The 16450-nt window shown below is 40.2% G+C and overlaps 1 protein-coding gene across 1 annotated transcript; it reads right to left on the bottom strand.

The window, feature by feature from the left end:
• Nucleotides 1-271: 271 nt before the first annotated feature.
• On the bottom strand, nt 272-9925 carry pgk1 (phosphoglycerate kinase 1). The gene is made up of 6 exons (XM_010795477.1): nt 9884-9925; nt 8423-8428; nt 4574-4677; nt 4370-4489; nt 2101-2215; nt 272-520 (listed from the first exon to the last, which is right to left on the bottom strand). The coding sequence occupies exons 1-6, from the start codon at nt 9923-9925 to the stop codon at nt 287-289; spliced, it is 621 nt and encodes a 206-aa protein (XP_010793779.1). The 3' UTR covers nt 272-286.
• Nucleotides 9926-16450: the final 6525 nt, after the last annotated feature.

Here is a 16450-nt window from a genome sequence, read left to right as displayed (position 1 = left end):
AGACTCTGAAAGTTTCAGGAACAAAGATTCTCTCTTTTTGTCCTGATCCAATTCTATAAAAACCTGTCTGAAAATGAGCTGATCAGATTGTGGTCACTTTATGATGTCATAACGATAATTTGGCTTGTGTAACCATTAGCCAATCAGCAACCAAGGTAACCCCCAAGGCTGAAACAGAGGGGATTGTGGGAAGCTGCAATGATATGTTTGGTGCCAATAAGAGATATGTTCTGTATATATCTGAGACCTGTGATATATTGATGAAAAACAGTATAATAGGGGACCTTTAATACAGAAGCAGAAATAACAGAACGATCAAAAGTGAATCTCCTCTCCTCACCATCCAGCCTGCGGGGATGCCAGCAGCGACGGTGGCGGAGCCGGTTGCTGCTTTCTCGTCGAACTTTTCTGCGGTGATGAAGTCGACGGGCAGAGTGATCTTCACTCCGTTCTTTTCTGCTTTGGCCATCAATTCCTTAACGATGCCAGCCCCCTCCTCATCGAACAAGGAGGTGCCGATCTGATGAGAGAGAGAGAGAGAGAGAGAGAGAGAGAGGCAAGGATATGTTATATATTAATAATAATTCATTACATTTATCAGAGCGCTTTTCCAAGTGCTCAAAGCGCTTTACATGACACATTACACATCTTGGACATGTAACAGTGAATATTGTGGACAATACCCCCATAGAAGCAAATTAGGGTGAAGTGTCTTGCTCAAGGACACAACGGCCTGATGCAGCGGCGGGTGTTATTTCTTGTCATCTAGAAGCTAAATATCTTTATTGGAGAGCTCAAATGTTGGCATGATTAATTATATTTTGGAGGGACGAGGTGTAAAGTGAGTCATTTAACAGCTTCAAAATATTAAGTTTGCAATAATTCCCAGCCAAGATCTATAGGTATATACAGGGTTCCTGCAGGTTTCACCAACTCAAATGTAAGACTTTTTAAACCTTTAAGACCACTTTGAATAAAATGTAAGCTATTTCACGGCAAGAAAGTATGAAGGGAAATTGCTAGGAAAGAAGAAATACGTCCCTTAATGACTTGCAAAATAAATGTATTCATGTTCAACATAAGAACGATGACTGAACATGACAGCATAATCTTACGCAGACCAGTGTTAGTCTGTTAAACAAAAAGTGTGTGTGACAAGAGCTATAGTCAGAGCTGTGCTGTCTTCATGCTGTTGGTGTTTAGCTACGGTATTAAGCGTCCACAGCACCTCCGCTTTTAGGGTTGACGTAGACTCAAACAAATACGGTTGAACTTGCACTTCCCCATATTTATTTGTAAGTAGATTAGAAGATTCCTAATTTCTGACTGCTGCTAGCTGAAGCTTGGTTGCTAGGTTACTAGCTTGGTGTTCTCCGATAAGGGGCCGGGGGAAACAAAGTTAATGATTACTGGTTCCATGTTGATTTAATTCAATACAGATTTCTGGGGGGGAACTGAAAGGTTACTTTGCAACCCGGACATTTAAGACCTTTCTTATTTTTTTGATCATATTTAAGACCTTTTTAAGGCCTTAAATTCTGATGATCAAATGTAAGACTTTGTAAGACCCTGCAGGAACCCTGCATATATGTTTAGAGGTCCAATTAGGGTCATTGACATGATTCTCAATCTCTGCTGTGAAACAACAATCAAGTGAACAAAATCAGTTTGACAAGTCTGAACGTTGAGCACAAAGTGGTGAGGAAACCCAACTTGAGAAACACCTGAAATGACACACTGATGTTTCTTCAGTCATACAGGGCACATTCAAAGTACTGTTTTACTCTGCGACAGCAAAAAGAAAGGATTCCCCCGATTTAAAAACATATCTACACTAGCTTTAAAAAAAAAAAAAAAAGATTGTAATAACTAAAGCTGCAAATGACTTGTTTGTGAAAGACGTCTATCGAACTACATGACTTAGGTTTGGAACATATCTATTTAGTGATTCAATTCACTACATTTTCCTTTTCACACATAATCTTTGTTGTATATTTTTTTCCAATTGTACATATATGTTATTTTTGCAGCGCGGTAGTGGGCGAGCAATGAAGCACTTCACTGCAGGGATATGTCACTGTTAGTTTTAGTCTTCCTCACCTCCATGTTGTTGAGCACTTTGAGGAAGGTGAAGGCCATGCCTCCTCCGATGATCATCTCGTCGACTTTATCCAACATGTTGTTGATCAGCTGGATCTTATCTTTCACCTTCGCTCTGAAACACAGAGGCGGCGAACATCAGAACAGATAACAGGCATGGTGAGCAACACTGAAACGTACATGCAGTATAGACTTGTGACATATTTGAACAACATGTCTGAGCTGGGTTTTCATAGTTTAGGAAATGTATTTATTTTTGGTTCGTTAATTTTTGAGCTTGACCTAGTGAATTAGAAGTTTTGAAAAGAAGTCGAACTCCTCGATTATTTATGACTCATCCAATAATTGATTACTTGTTGCGGCTCTATACCGTATGGCCGCCTTGTCTCACTTTAACTGACTGTCCTGGGTCATATAACATCATTCCTTTTTAATTAAAAATGTGTTTTTATTTATTCAGACCCACTTCTTACCAATCATAACCATTCCAACTCTTAAACAGAACATCTGTCACTCTGCAGCTGTTCCTGACGGCCGATCACACTAATGATCAGCGTCCTGTGTGTGACCTAGAGGAGGATTGGCAGCGCGGCTCTATGCTGAGCAGCAGCCACAGTTACACAATGCACTCGGGTCTAAAATGGACTCTGACACAAGGCCATAAGCAACATGAAGCACCAGCAGCGTGGTGAAACTGAACTCATCAGACTGTGGTGCTAAAACTAGGAAAATAAGTAAAACACCCGTAGCTCAACAGAGACAAAGAAACCACACGTATTTTAAAAAGGTTTCTGCATTTTGTGGGTTATTTTAAATTAAAATGTTTCTTCTTGTTCATCTTTGGTTATAACCTCCAACCTCCTCATAAGGGAATATAGAAGCATAAAGAATATTAGGAGGCGTGTGGCGCTGTGGGTAGTGCGTTGGTGCTCGGATCAGGGGAGCACAGGTTCAAACCCCACTGCAGTCAGCATGTCGTTGTGTCCCTGAGACACTTCACCCCAAAGCGCTCCTGTGGGGATTGCCCACAGTATTGAGTATGTTAGTCGCTTTGGATAAAAGCGTCTAACAAGTGACATGTAATGTAATATTAAATTCTCACTGAAACCGCAAAACAGGATGATTTAAGATTCATTTCTTTAAGGAAATCAATCAGTTTTGGTGACTGTAGTTGTGTATACACAATTTGTATTTTAATATGAAAAAAAACCTTCTGTTAAATAATTGAGTTGAAACGGGCTAACGGAAAACAATTATGGAATGTCTCAAAAGTGAGTGAATTTGAACATCATCAACAAAGCAACCCTGAAAATATTCGTAAATTAATGTGTAGCACTATTTCCACATCATTTTTCAGACACTAATAATCAACATGACTAAACCCAGGGTATAAGCTCTCATCCCTGCCAGCTCTCCATCTTCTCACTAAACTGTGAGCGGTGTAAAGCAGAAAGCAGCTGTTCAGTGAAACCAGGTCACATTATGAGCTTATAGTCTCTATTCCTGGAGGCCGCCTGGTTGAGAGGCTGCTGTGAGATATCTAAACACAGGAGCGGAAGAACGGAAAACACTGACAGAGAATTCCTTTAAAAATCAATAGTACATAGAATAAAAACTGGTATTGCATAAGGTCGTAAGGCTTATTTTCTCAGCAGGAATCCAACTAGTGAGTTTTACTTTGGTGTGTTACGGTCTAAACGCCCACAAATACGTTGAACTGCACAATTTCTATTATATTCTATTTTATTGTATTTACTTGCACTTTTATCTGTGTTATTGTGTTGCACTGTGGGAGTGGCATGTGACCTAAGAGTGTCATAACTACACTGTAGCTATGCACATGTGCTACTTTACAGCAGATGTGTGTCGCTTGGCGTAAAGAAGTGGAATTCTTTGCCGAATGATTTAAAGAGCTGTAAGAACATTTTTATGTTTAAGAAAATGTATAAAGAAAGCGTAATTAGAAGTATGAAGGTGACTTTTGATTGTAGTCAGGTTTTATGTTTCAGTATTTGTAAGCGACTGAGAGTATATTGCTTTTATTTGACTTTTTAATGGTTATTTAAAAAAAATGTTTGTAAGACGGGGCAGGTCAAATAAGATTCTCCTCCTGCTCCTTTCCACCATGCGCTATAAAAAAAAAAAACAACCAGTACAAGTGTACATGTTTTGTTTTAAATAACTGCCATGTGTGGAATAAACAAATACATGAGAATAAAAGCCTTGATTCTTGATAACTTCATCAGTGGTTGCTATGAAGTGTTCTCACCCTCCGAGGATGGCCAGGAAGGGCCTCTGAGGTTTCTCCAGAGCCATGGCAAAGTAGTCCAGCTCCTTCTTCATCAGGAAGCCGGCCGCCTTCTGAGGAAGGTTCACTCCCACCATGGAGCTGTGAGAGGAGGAAGAGGAGCCGGGGATATCAACATCATATCATCACTGATGTCACGCCTCCGTTAATCGGCACCCCGCTCACCTGTGGCCTCTGTGAGCTGTCCCGAAGGCGTCGTTCACGTAAACGTCTCCCAGTTTGGACAGAGACGCCCTGAAGGAGTCGATGTCTCCCTGAGAGGCCTTCGTCTAACAGAGGGGAGAGTGAGAGAAGAAGAAGATGTAGCCTGTAGTGATCCTTTAACATGCATCTGTTCAGCGCGGTCTCCTAAACAATCATTACCAAACCTTTCAAGACCTTTTTTAAGACCCTTTCCTACGTTTTAAGACCTCATCTCCACTTGGAGTTTGGACCGGTTACCTTGGCGACACACTTTACCTCACATTTACTATATACAGTATTGATTGTCCTTTCTCCTTATCTTCCAACCATTTGGACGCAGACTTGCACAGGGTTCCTGCAGGTTTCGCCTACTCAAATTTAAGACTTTTTAAAACCACTTTGAATAGAATTTAAGTCCTATTTCATAGCAAGAAAGTATGAAGGAAAATTGCTATGAAAGAAGAAATACGTCCCATAATTACTTACAAAGTAAATGTATTCATGTTCAACATAAGAACAATGACTGAATATAACAGCATAACAGTAAAGAACTGTGTTAGCGTGTTAGACAAAAAGTGTGTGTGTGTGTTAGGGCTGTGCAATTAATCGTATTTTAATCGCAATTACGATTTTGGCCTGCCACAATTAGGAAAACATCATAATCGAAAAAAACGAAAATGTTGCTTTGCTAGGTTGTGACAGTGCACTACAACATATTTGATCGAATTAATTTTAGTCTAATTAATTTGTCAAAATATTTGTTGATCTTGTTTATTGGTATTTTTTTTTTTTTAATGTATAATTTATATTTGTATTGGTTTTTCAGTTGAATTAGACGTTCAGGGTAAACAGTTAAAAAGATACTGTTCAAATTATTATTTGTTTTAAAGTTCAATAAATGGATGTTTTCAAAGTCAATGAATAATCGTATTTAATAATCGTGATATCAATTATTGACCAAAATAATCGTGATTATGATTTTTGCCATAACCGAGCAGCCCGTGTGTGTGTGTGTGTGTGTGTGTGTGTGTGTGTGTGTGTGTGTGTGTGCTATATGTTAGCGTGAGTTTGACTGTATGTGTGAAAGGAAGAGGGAGAGAGTTACNCTATCGATTAGAATTATGATTGAAACTACAAAAAGATAAGGAGGACTTTTACAAAAAAGTAATAGAGATTTTAGTCCAGAAGGATAGGCCAATGGACTTCATCTTCAAGTCAAGAAGTCCATTGGCCTATCCTTCTGGACTAAAATCTCTATTACTTTTTTGTAAAAGTCCTCCTTATCTTTTTGTAGTTTCAATCATAATTCTAATCGATAGATTTATGATTAGAAAATTATAAAAGTAGGGTAGACATGTGGATATTATCCGACTGAACAAAAGGTGCATTTATCTAACAGGTACGTTTCCCACAGATCTTATTTGGAGCTATTTTCTAAAATCCTATGGGGAAACCTCATTGCTTTTTATTCCGAGGGAAACAATGCGCAGCTTACTTCCGGGTTTTAGGACGCGTCACTGCACCTCTCTCGTCTCCTCTTCACACACCACACTTTTCGCGGCACACGTACTTAAAGCCGATCAGCTCTGAATTATGTGAGATGACGTATTGTGTGGATGGCATCTCAGTGCCCCTATGGTCATTATTTTTTTGCCACACACATTAAATTGAAAAATACTCTGAGCACGCGCAGTGTAGTTTTTACAGTCACCGTTCAGTTAGACAGTGAGAGGGAGGGGTATGATCGGCATGACACTGTAGACACTAATTAGAAGAACACAGACTAAAACAGCAATGTACAGACGAATCAGATGAACATGAAAAATGAAACATGATCTTAAAATATATTTTATATATATTTATTTTTTGGTAATCATTATTTTTAATACTTTCTGCTGACACTAGGTAGGGCTGTGCCCCGCCTGCCCTAATGACCCGTCGCCACTGCGTACAAGGAAACACTTCCAGAGAAAACCCACAGTTTAAAGGGGAACATAGGAGAAACCTCAGAGAGAGCAACAGAGGAGGGATCCCTCTCCCAGGACGGACAGACGTGCAATAGATTCCGTGTGTAAATTGAAAAGATAATACATTTGCAACATAGGTAGTCCAAATGTTTGGGAATGCATGTGTCTATAATAGGAAGATAAATCCACGAGGATATCCATCCAGGACTTATGATCCAGGACCGCAGCAACAGGATCAGCCACGACTCCGGATCCCGGCGTATATAATACCTGTATGATAAGTCCCCTTTAAGTAAAGTACTGATACCACACTGTAAAAATACTAAATTTCAAATAAAAGTACTGCATCAAGAATGGTACTTCGGTAAAAGTATTAAAGTATAATTAGATAATGTACTTAAATCACCAAAACAGCTCGACAGCGGCTCTTCTTCCTCCACAGGCTGAAGGTTCAACATGGACTCCAGGACTCTTCTTGCACTATTTCTATTTTATTTGTATTAACTTGCACATCTTGCAACATTCTCTTGCACTCTTTTATTCTGTTGTTATTTCTTCCACTATGTTTTATTGGTTTGATCTGTTTGATGTCCTATATATATTCACGTTGCATTGTTGGAGGAGCATGGGACTTAAGATTGCCATTGCCATATCTACACGGTAGCTGCTGTGCATATGACAATAAAGCCTTGAATCTTGAATCTAAAGTATCAGGAGTAAAAGTACTCATTGCAGAAAAAACTAACACAAAATATAATATATTATATTTCAAGCAAAAGGAAATATTCACTTTTAAGAAGCTGCAATTGTGATATCACAACAAAATTGCTGCCAATTCATTTGAACCCCCTCATGGTTTTAGTTACTTTAATATAAAGTTGGATGCTTCTAAAATGAATGTAGCATAGTACAAGTAGAAATTATTGTAATGAAAATACTCCAGTAAAAGTACAAGGACCTCAAATTCCTGGTATGTGTTTACCAGTGGTGAATCACAACTGGACCTTCTGTAGACACACACAAATTGTATTTATATAATTAAATCGATGTTTTGTTTTATCTGAGTGTTCCAGGGTATTCTCTGGACACCTTGAAGGCCCTGACGGTTCACCTCTGGTGTTTAACTACTTACTTGGCAATAAACCTGTTTCTGATTCAGATTATGAAAGTACTTCAGTACTTGAGCAAATGTACTTAGTTAGTTTAGTTTAGTTTATTTTTTTCCAGCGTGTAAAACCAAAGAAAATACAAATGAAACAAAAGATGATACAGACATGATACAGTACTATACAAATGAATGCAATAACAAAACAAAATATTTAATTAATAATTGAATAATCTGTAGTATTATTGTCTGATATCAATAAACAACAAAGCTTTAGCTAATTACACGTCCAAAAAAAAACTTCCATCCCAGGTCAGTAAAGGTTTGGATGGAGGACAACATGATCCTGACCCTGTCATCCAGCATATCTCCAGACCTAAATCCCATTCAAAACCTCAGGGTTTATATAGATGAAGACCGATGGATAGTAGTGAAAAACTGAATATTTATTTGGATTCTTCTTTGCATTATTTGAGGTCCTAAACCAATGCATGTTCTTTGTTACAAATAAATGGTATAAAAGACAATATGTATTAGTTATTTGGGAGAAAGGTTGTCAGTAGATAAGAACATTAATACAATGCTAATATTATTCAAACACTTACATTTTAAATAGTTAAGCCGGATAAACTGATCATTAGCAGTGACCCTTCATTTTTTTTAAAAGATATTTTGTTTCTGAATTTATTATAAATAAAGCTTTTGAAAAAAATGGCGGCGTACTACTTCCGCTAACTCATCGCTTCCTGATCACTTCCCTTTGTTGTTACGACAAGTTTGCTAAAGGTAACACAACATCGGAAGTACGTCAGGAGTGTTTCCACCGCAGTAAGTTATTACCATAGACTATATGGTTATTATTTATTACACATCTTTCATATAATTATCCTACTTATTTCGAGCTGCGCGTCTAATTGTTTTTTGTCTCTAAAGATAGTAGCTTCATAGAAAATCACCCCTTTTATTTAACATAGCTTCCAATAACAAAAAACACCAAATACATTGATGCATTGCAGATACAAAAACAACGCGAAACAAACACGAACTGGTTTTATTTTGAAAACCATGAACAGGAAGTACGTTTTCATTCCATTTCACTTGACGTTTCCTTTTTGTACACGGTAGCTAGCAACCTTCAGCGCACGGCCTGTGTGATAAGCCTCTCTTTGAATTTCTCTTATTCTTATCGTTCCCTGGAGTCGAAGCTGCTTTTCAAATATGAATACGGTTCTTTCAAGGGCTAACTCATTGTTCGCCTTCTCCCTGAGCGTCATGGCGGCCTTAACTTTTGGCTGTTTCGTCACGACAGCATTCAAAGACAGAAGGGTTCCTGTGGACATCCACGTCTCTAAAGTCATGCTGTAAGTTCCTCCGTCTACTATCTGTGTAACACCTGTTAGCATTAACTCTACCTTAGTATACTCTATTACAGCTGGGTCATTCCTAGCATTCGGTGCCATTTAGGTCCCCACCACATTATATCATATATTTTGTATTTAAAAGGTCTAATGCTTTTTTTTTAAAAGGTTGGTTTTAAATGTGTATACCCTCTACCATAAAACAACAATGTTATTTAGCCAGGATATTAAAAATTCTAAATAATGACTCTGATTTTAGCACAAGTAGGCAAAATTGCTGTGTNAAGAGGGGACACATGTTGATGTTTAAGAGACATGAAGAAGAGGGGACACATGTTGATGTTTAAGAGACATGAAGAAGAGGGGACACATGTTGATGTTTAAGAGACATGAAGAAGAGGGGACACATGTTGATGTAGAAGAGACATGAAGAAGAGGGGACACGTGTTGATGTAGAAGAGACATGAAGAAGAGGGGACACATGTTGATGTAGAAGAGACATGAAGAAGAGGGGACACATGTTGATGTATGAAGAGACATGAAGAAGAGGGGACACATGTTGATGTAGAAGAGACATGAAGAAGAGGGGACACGTGTTGATGTAGAAGAGACATGAAGAAGAGGGGACACGTGTTGATGTATAAAAGACGTGAAAAAGTGGGTTTTGCATAATAGGTGACCTTTTTTAAATGTAACCCCTCCTCAGGGTCTGGACTGTGGACCGGAGAGCATTAAGGCCAACTCCGAGGTGGTGGGCCGGGCGAAGCAGATCGTGTGGAACGGCCCCGTCGGCGTGTTCGAGTTTGACAACTTCGCCAAGGGCACCAAGAGCATGATGGACAAAGTGGTGGAGGTCACCAAGTCCGGCTGCGTCACTATCATCGGTAAGAGAGACGGCGTCCATTTGTTTTCAGCAGTGTCGTCATGCAGTGTCAACAATCTAAATCTTTGGTTGAAGAAAAAGGGATTTCATAAGAAAGGATACTTTGATACCAAGTTGCTGCCACCTTTCTGAAAATGTGTTCTTTTTTCTACCCTGTCTTTTCCCCTGATTGTGCTACATCATGAACAACACGTGTATTTTTTAATTGGCAAATGGAGATCTAGTTATTGTTAGCAGACAGTGAGCAGAGTTTATATAGAGTTTTATTATGGTGCTTTTATGCTCTGTTGATTTAAAAATAGTATTGGTCAACGGTTAAGAATAACATTTTCATGATGTGTTTTAATGTTATGTAAAAGGTCATTTAAAGCAAGACAATTGAATAAATACAGCTTTCACAACAATATAATTAGAAATTAGAGCTACAATGATGACCTATTTAACTCCCTTACAAAAAACCCGGTGTGAAACGTTAATAATGAAGTGTATGTTGAACTACATTTATTTTTTAATGGGGTTTTGATATTTGAGAATTGTAAAGGCCTGAAGCGATATTAATAAATGATTCGATGAAGTCCTGCTTTATGGGATTTGCTAATACGCGAATGTGCAATAAAGATAATTAGTGTATGGAAATATTTGTTACCCCTTTGGAATTGACCTACCACATGACTTGCTTTTTAAAATGTTATATTGTACATGCATATCAAAATGCCAGCCAACCACGAACAAGTCTGAGCTTGAAATATACTGTAAACACAACCTGAGGTCAACTTTAATATGTTTGGTAAACTTCTAAATGAAATTTGATCTGTGTTTGTGTTTAGGGGGGGGTGACACCGCCACCTGCTGCGCTAAGTGGGACACAGAGGATAAAGTCAGCCACGTGAGCACCGGGGGCGGAGCCAGCCTGGAGCTGCTGGAGGGTGAGCGGCGGAAACACAGAAACATGGACCTAGTGCCATCTTGCTTTATTGACATGTCTCAAAAACTTTTATTCTTGTTAGAAAAATCTCATTCGTCCCCGGCTTGAGCTTGAACCTCAGGATCCATGTATCTGTGATCCTCTCCAGAATGGAAGTAGTCATCACATACAGAGCATCAACTAGTTCCTGAACAGTGTCCTTCACATGCTGATATCCAAGAGAGGGAGTTCCACAGTCACAAGATGGAGGAATAGAAAGCAGTATTCAATGTTTACTTCAGATTAGCTCCACGTCAGAAATGATCATGCTTGTCATATGTCTCTCTCCATAGAGGCTGAATCATCATGTTAATCACATAGCTATCATATGCCTCAAACAGTCCTGATGCTCTTCTAGGTAATCACACATCCTGTCATGTTCACAGCTACAGTTGGGATACCTTTGTTATCATGTTGCTCTCAGATTGGAAGAGGACATTCACTATTTTCCCAACAAGGCCGCTGTCTCGAACCAATATCAGATTTGTACCTTGGCGTCTAAATTCTATGCTACTTTGTAACTAACAGGGACACTCCCGCAAACCAGAGCTGAGTAGGACGTCCAGGAGGTCCTCTATCCCTTAGTCACTGTTTGATGGGACTCTTGTGCTACCTCCTGTATTGGTTACTTAATAACGAGTATATGAGACAAATTTCTTATACTCGAAATCCTTTAGACATCTGGCTAATAAGATGAGTCCCTGTCTTCGAGCAAATGTCTTCTGCACAAGAAATTTGAAAATGATGTAAGATAATACAATGTTTTGAAACAGGGTACTCCTACTTTGACAACACCACACTGTCCAGTCTGTAACACAGTGGCGAACCGGAGGGTACGTCTATCGACTCAACTATTCAGTATATGCAGACCAGAGTAGTAAGGTCCAACTGCCCACTAGTACACAAAGAGTTCAGCGTAACCTTAGGGGAGACCTCGTCTCCCTTCGTCAATGCAGCAGTCAGTTTGACCTTGTGTGTAGGCCTATAATACCCTTGCAAATGAGCTCATAATGTTTGACTACACTCTATAACTCCTGAAACCCAAAAAGCACCGTAATTTGAGGAGACGTTAGGTGAACAAAGGTCAGACGAAACAATCGGAGTCTTTCTAAATGTTATATTTCGGAACTGCCCCCTTTGGTGTCGTCGAATAGGAAAGAACTATTGTTGATACTAAGTAACTTTCTGTAAGGGGTGGTTTATATCAGTCCCTAACTTACAGGTGCTAAAGAGCGACTAAGTCACAAATGGAGTCTCCTTTGGAAAGTCCAGCCACAGAATAATTTGACGTAACGAACCAGGTCCGCCTTCGACCACTAAATCTGGTGACTGAGACTGTATGTGATTGCAAAATATTTCTATCTCCCATAATTTTTCGTGCTGTGGCAACACAGTCAGTCTCAACTACAGACAAGTAATCACCAGTGAACAAAATACAAAACAAAAAAGAATCCAAAAAAAATCTTTATACCTGACACGACAACCATTAATGATCATAATTTATACTATCTTATCTTTGTCGTAGACATGTAAACTCTATCATCACTAAAAGTCCCCCCCTTTACCCTAGGAAATCTCACTTCCACGATTCGGGTGAAGAGTCACATGGTTAGCATAGACTTGTGACCGTCGTATGTTCGGCTACTTCGAATCTGGTAGTCTCACGACTGGTTAGCATGTCGTCTATGAGTTAGCCAACTATGTAGTCTCATTGACAACTGTACTAGATGAATTTTCACTCTATCGTAAAGTTCACAAATTCATACTCTGTGGAATGTTACAAAAAAAGACTGTGGGGTACTCGTTAAAGCGTTACCTATAGGTGTATCCCTTCGTGCCGATCTACCACGCCCAAATGAGACTACAACTCAGAGGAGGCACTCATCGCATGTGTCCGCGACATCAACGACAGAGCCAGTGCTCATCAAACCTCCTACGTGCCAGGCGATCGACGGGGGAGAGAGACCTCTGGACTCCGAAAGACGCCGTCCCTCGGTGACAAGGTCTTTACAGGAGGTGAGGTGAAATCCACAGACCTTTTCCTGGAGTCTGGTTTGTGACTCGTCTCTGTCAAGGAAACAAAGAGTTCTTAACACGTGGCTCCCACAGACCTCTACGTGGACACTTGTGGTCGTAGTTTGGTATTGACATTGTCCTCGGTAATCCTGCTAATCTCTGTAGGATGTCAAAAACACAAGTAGGGGAGCAGCCCACACCATACTAGCACTAAAGGTTCTACCTTTCCTATCTTACACAGTCGTTGGGTGTGTTGTCGTTTTGCGTGACGTCGAAACAATCTTATCCGACTTGTGATAATTTGATAACATAAATTGTAAACCGCATGAAATATAGTGATTTTTATTGAAAGACACCTGAGGACACTACTACTGTGACACTTCTGAAACTATTGGTATAAAAACCCAAACGTAAAAACACACTGGACAGAACTCTGGGGTACTGTAACTAAACTTACATAGAAAGAAATTGATAATGTTTGGTACTAGGGCTTGTACTTGACAATATGTCATATCGTTTCATCAACTCCCGACTAAGATTCCCATGGTTGGCAATGTGATCGTTGTTATGACATCAGCATCAATTGTCGGGAGCTATCTATAGCTCCACCATTTGTGAATTTTGTGTATTGTTAAGTGGATGTCCACGGGAAATTTGTCGTCTCCCTATTAGCAGGTAAACAGATTGATGTCACTCCTCCATTTCACAACCCTCGCTACAGCATTTCTCGCGTGGCTCGCTGTCGCCTTCTTCGCTAGCTTTCCGTTCTCGTCATGTAAGAACGATAGCTACGCCCTTGCCCCTTGTCTTCTACATGAATAGGAATTAGAGATGCTAAAATGCGTCCAAACAGCGTCAGCGGCGCCACGCGTCCATTGCACTGTACAAAGTGATCATACCACTCCATAGGTTGTTCCACACAGACCAATAAGTTCGTCCCTGTCTCGTCTCCTTGTAACAGGAGTGTCCTCTTACTTATTACGTCGCACCTCTGACATGGTTACTCTTAACTTACATAAAGCATATCTCTTCCGAATAAACACGAAATACTCGTTATGAGTGGTTGTTACTCGAGTTACCGTCTTAAGAAGTGCTCCGACAGCGAAACCTTTTTCGCGTCCCCACACTTGAAGCGGACAGCAGTGGAAGCAGAAGGGATCACTTCTACCTCCGCGAAAAGGCACGAAGCTCAGCTAGCAAACTTTCTACACTCTGAGCAGGAAATTGACGAGTCAACTCGATGGAAATTATGGTAGTATTACTTGTCCGTCTCTAGCAAATGCTTCTGAAAGACGACCAAGCGAGCCGCAGCGCCCGCACATGGTGGAAGAAGCGTCAGTTTGTCAACAAAACTCCAAAAGAGCCACGCACCCCCTCGTCCCATTTTACTTGTAGACAGGGAGACACCTCTAGTGAAACCACTGTCGACCCCTGCATCTCTGTACACGAATGAGTCACACAAGTCGACGTACTCCTGTGCTGTGTGTGTGTGTGGTTGTGTGTTGTGTGTGTGTGTTGTGTGTGGGTGTGTGTGTGTGTGTGGTGTTGTGTGTGTGTGTCGGTGTGTGTTGGTGGTGGTGTGTGTGTGTGGTGTGTGTGGTGGCTGTGTGTGTGTGTGGTGTGTTCTTTGTGGTCGAAATACTCGTCAACTATTTTTCAGTCCAAAATATTTACATATAGACCAATTGTTACCTAGTCTAAGGTTTCTTGCTGCTGGATTTATAGGATTTTGTGAAATCTTTTTACCAGGGCCGAACTCGACTTAGAGTCTAGGTACATAGACACCTAGGAGAGGCTTACCTTCATAGTAGTGGTATGTCTCGTAGTTCGATTAAGGACTTGTCAAGGAAGTGTACGCTAATAGGCTTCCTCCCTCAATGTGTAGTTGTTCTACCTCCTTATCTCGTCATAATTACAATGAAAGTCCTAATCGAGGTCAGTCTTTACCGGTTACCGAACCAGGTATACAGAGAAGAGGGTATCTCCGACTTTAAGTAGTACAATTACGGTCGTATGCGATAGTATACCGGAGTTTGTCAGGACTCACGAGAAGATCATTAAGTGTTAGGACAGTACAAGTGTCGATGTCAACACTATGGACCACCCGAGACTAACCTTCCTCCTGTAAAGCTCCACAAGTTTGTCTACATACGAGCCATAATAACTTCCACGTGGAAGATCCTTTGTGTTATCTCTTCTAACTACTATACGTTGGTAAATGTGAAATTAATACAGTAATCTGCGGAAACGAATCGCCCACGACTCTAATTTCGCAGTTGGATAGTACGATAAAGATCCGTTATCGTATGCCAGAGTCTATATATTTTTCATAAATTTTGTTAAAGAATGAACGTTCACAAGACGAGTTTTTATGGTCTTGTCCTAGTGGAGTAAGGTCGTTCCGCGAGTATGAGGGATAAGGAGAGGACAATAGTTTTACACTAAACCCTATCATTTCGAAATCCTCCCCGACCCAGTACTCCCTGGGACGTCGAATGACAGATTTGATTACGACGGCACTACCTTAACAAAGACTATCGTTGCAAAGACTATCGTTGCAAAGACTATCCCGTCACCCAGGTGTCAAGTCTATAATGCAGTATAGCCTGTGTTTAGACTAGTCGAGGCAACAAGGGGCCAAAAATCTCTAAACCCCATGCCTCCTTTTCGCCTCGAAAAATAAAGACTGCGTCGGCACTCAAAGTGGCCCCTGGTGTGTCAATCATAATTTATGTAGTTTGTTCACGTAAAAACGTACTAATCCGGGAAATTCATTTTAGTCTCGTCCAAAGATCAATTGTGCCGGACTCCTGGACCCTTTTTTTATAATTGACATAGGTACTGAATCTTTACACTTGTTATACTGGTTACCTACTTACGTTCCCAAGTTATAAAAAAAGGGTCCAAGTCCGATTGATCCTTGCGACGAGACTAAAAATGAATTCTCCTGGCATAGTCACGTTTTACGTGAACAAACTACATAAAGATATTATTTACCACAACAGGGCCACCTCTGAAGGCGACGAGTTCTTTTATTTTTCGAGAGAGAAAAGGAGGCATTGGGTTTAGAGATTTTGGCCGCCTTGTTGCCTCGGACTAGGTCAAAACACAGGCATACTGCATTATAGACTTGACACCCTGGGTGACGGATAGTCCTTTGCAACGATAAGTCTTGCAACGATAGTCTTTGTTAAGTAGTGCGCGTAATCAACTCTGTCATCGAACGTCCCAGGAGTACTCGAGTCTGGGGGAGGATTTCGAAAGGTATGGTTAGCGTGAAACTTTGTCCTGTCACTGTGTATCTCCCTATACTCCGTAACGGACCTTAACCCGCACTAAAAAACCATAAAACCTCGTCTTGTGGCAACGTCATCTGTACAAAAAATTTATCAAACAAATATATGAGACCTGGATACGATAACGGTTCTTTACGCATACTATCCCCACTGGAAATTTAGTCGTGCGATCATTTCCGCGATTACTGTATAATTTCACATTTCACAACTGGTATATATAAAGAATAACAAAAGAACTTTCCACGTGGATAGCTACTAAAGCCTACTGCT

Source organism: Notothenia coriiceps, unplaced genomic scaffold, assembly GCF_000735185.1.
Source record: "Notothenia coriiceps isolate Sejong01 unplaced genomic scaffold, NC01 NC01_scaffold00037246, whole genome shotgun sequence".
In the NCBI taxonomy this organism is placed as follows: domain Eukaryota; kingdom Metazoa; phylum Chordata; class Actinopteri; order Perciformes; family Nototheniidae; genus Notothenia; species Notothenia coriiceps.
The sequence above is the reverse complement of the archived record's forward strand: the minus strand, read 5'-3'. Positions and strand labels throughout refer to the sequence as shown.

Bases quoted from the DNA above. Each gene is read 5' to 3' on its own strand.
- pgk1 (XM_010795477.1), bottom strand. From the start codon at position 9,925: ATGGACGCCGTCTCTCTTACCGATGATAGTGACGCAGCCGGA. The intron at 4,490-4,573 runs GTGAGCGGGGTG...CTCCTCTCACAG, and splicing joins ACAGCTCACAGAGGCCACAG to CTCCATGGTGGGAGTGAACC. The intron at 521-2,100 runs GTGAGGAAGACT...CTCTCTCATCAG, and splicing joins AAGTGCTCAACAACATGGAG to ATCGGCACCTCCTTGTTCGA.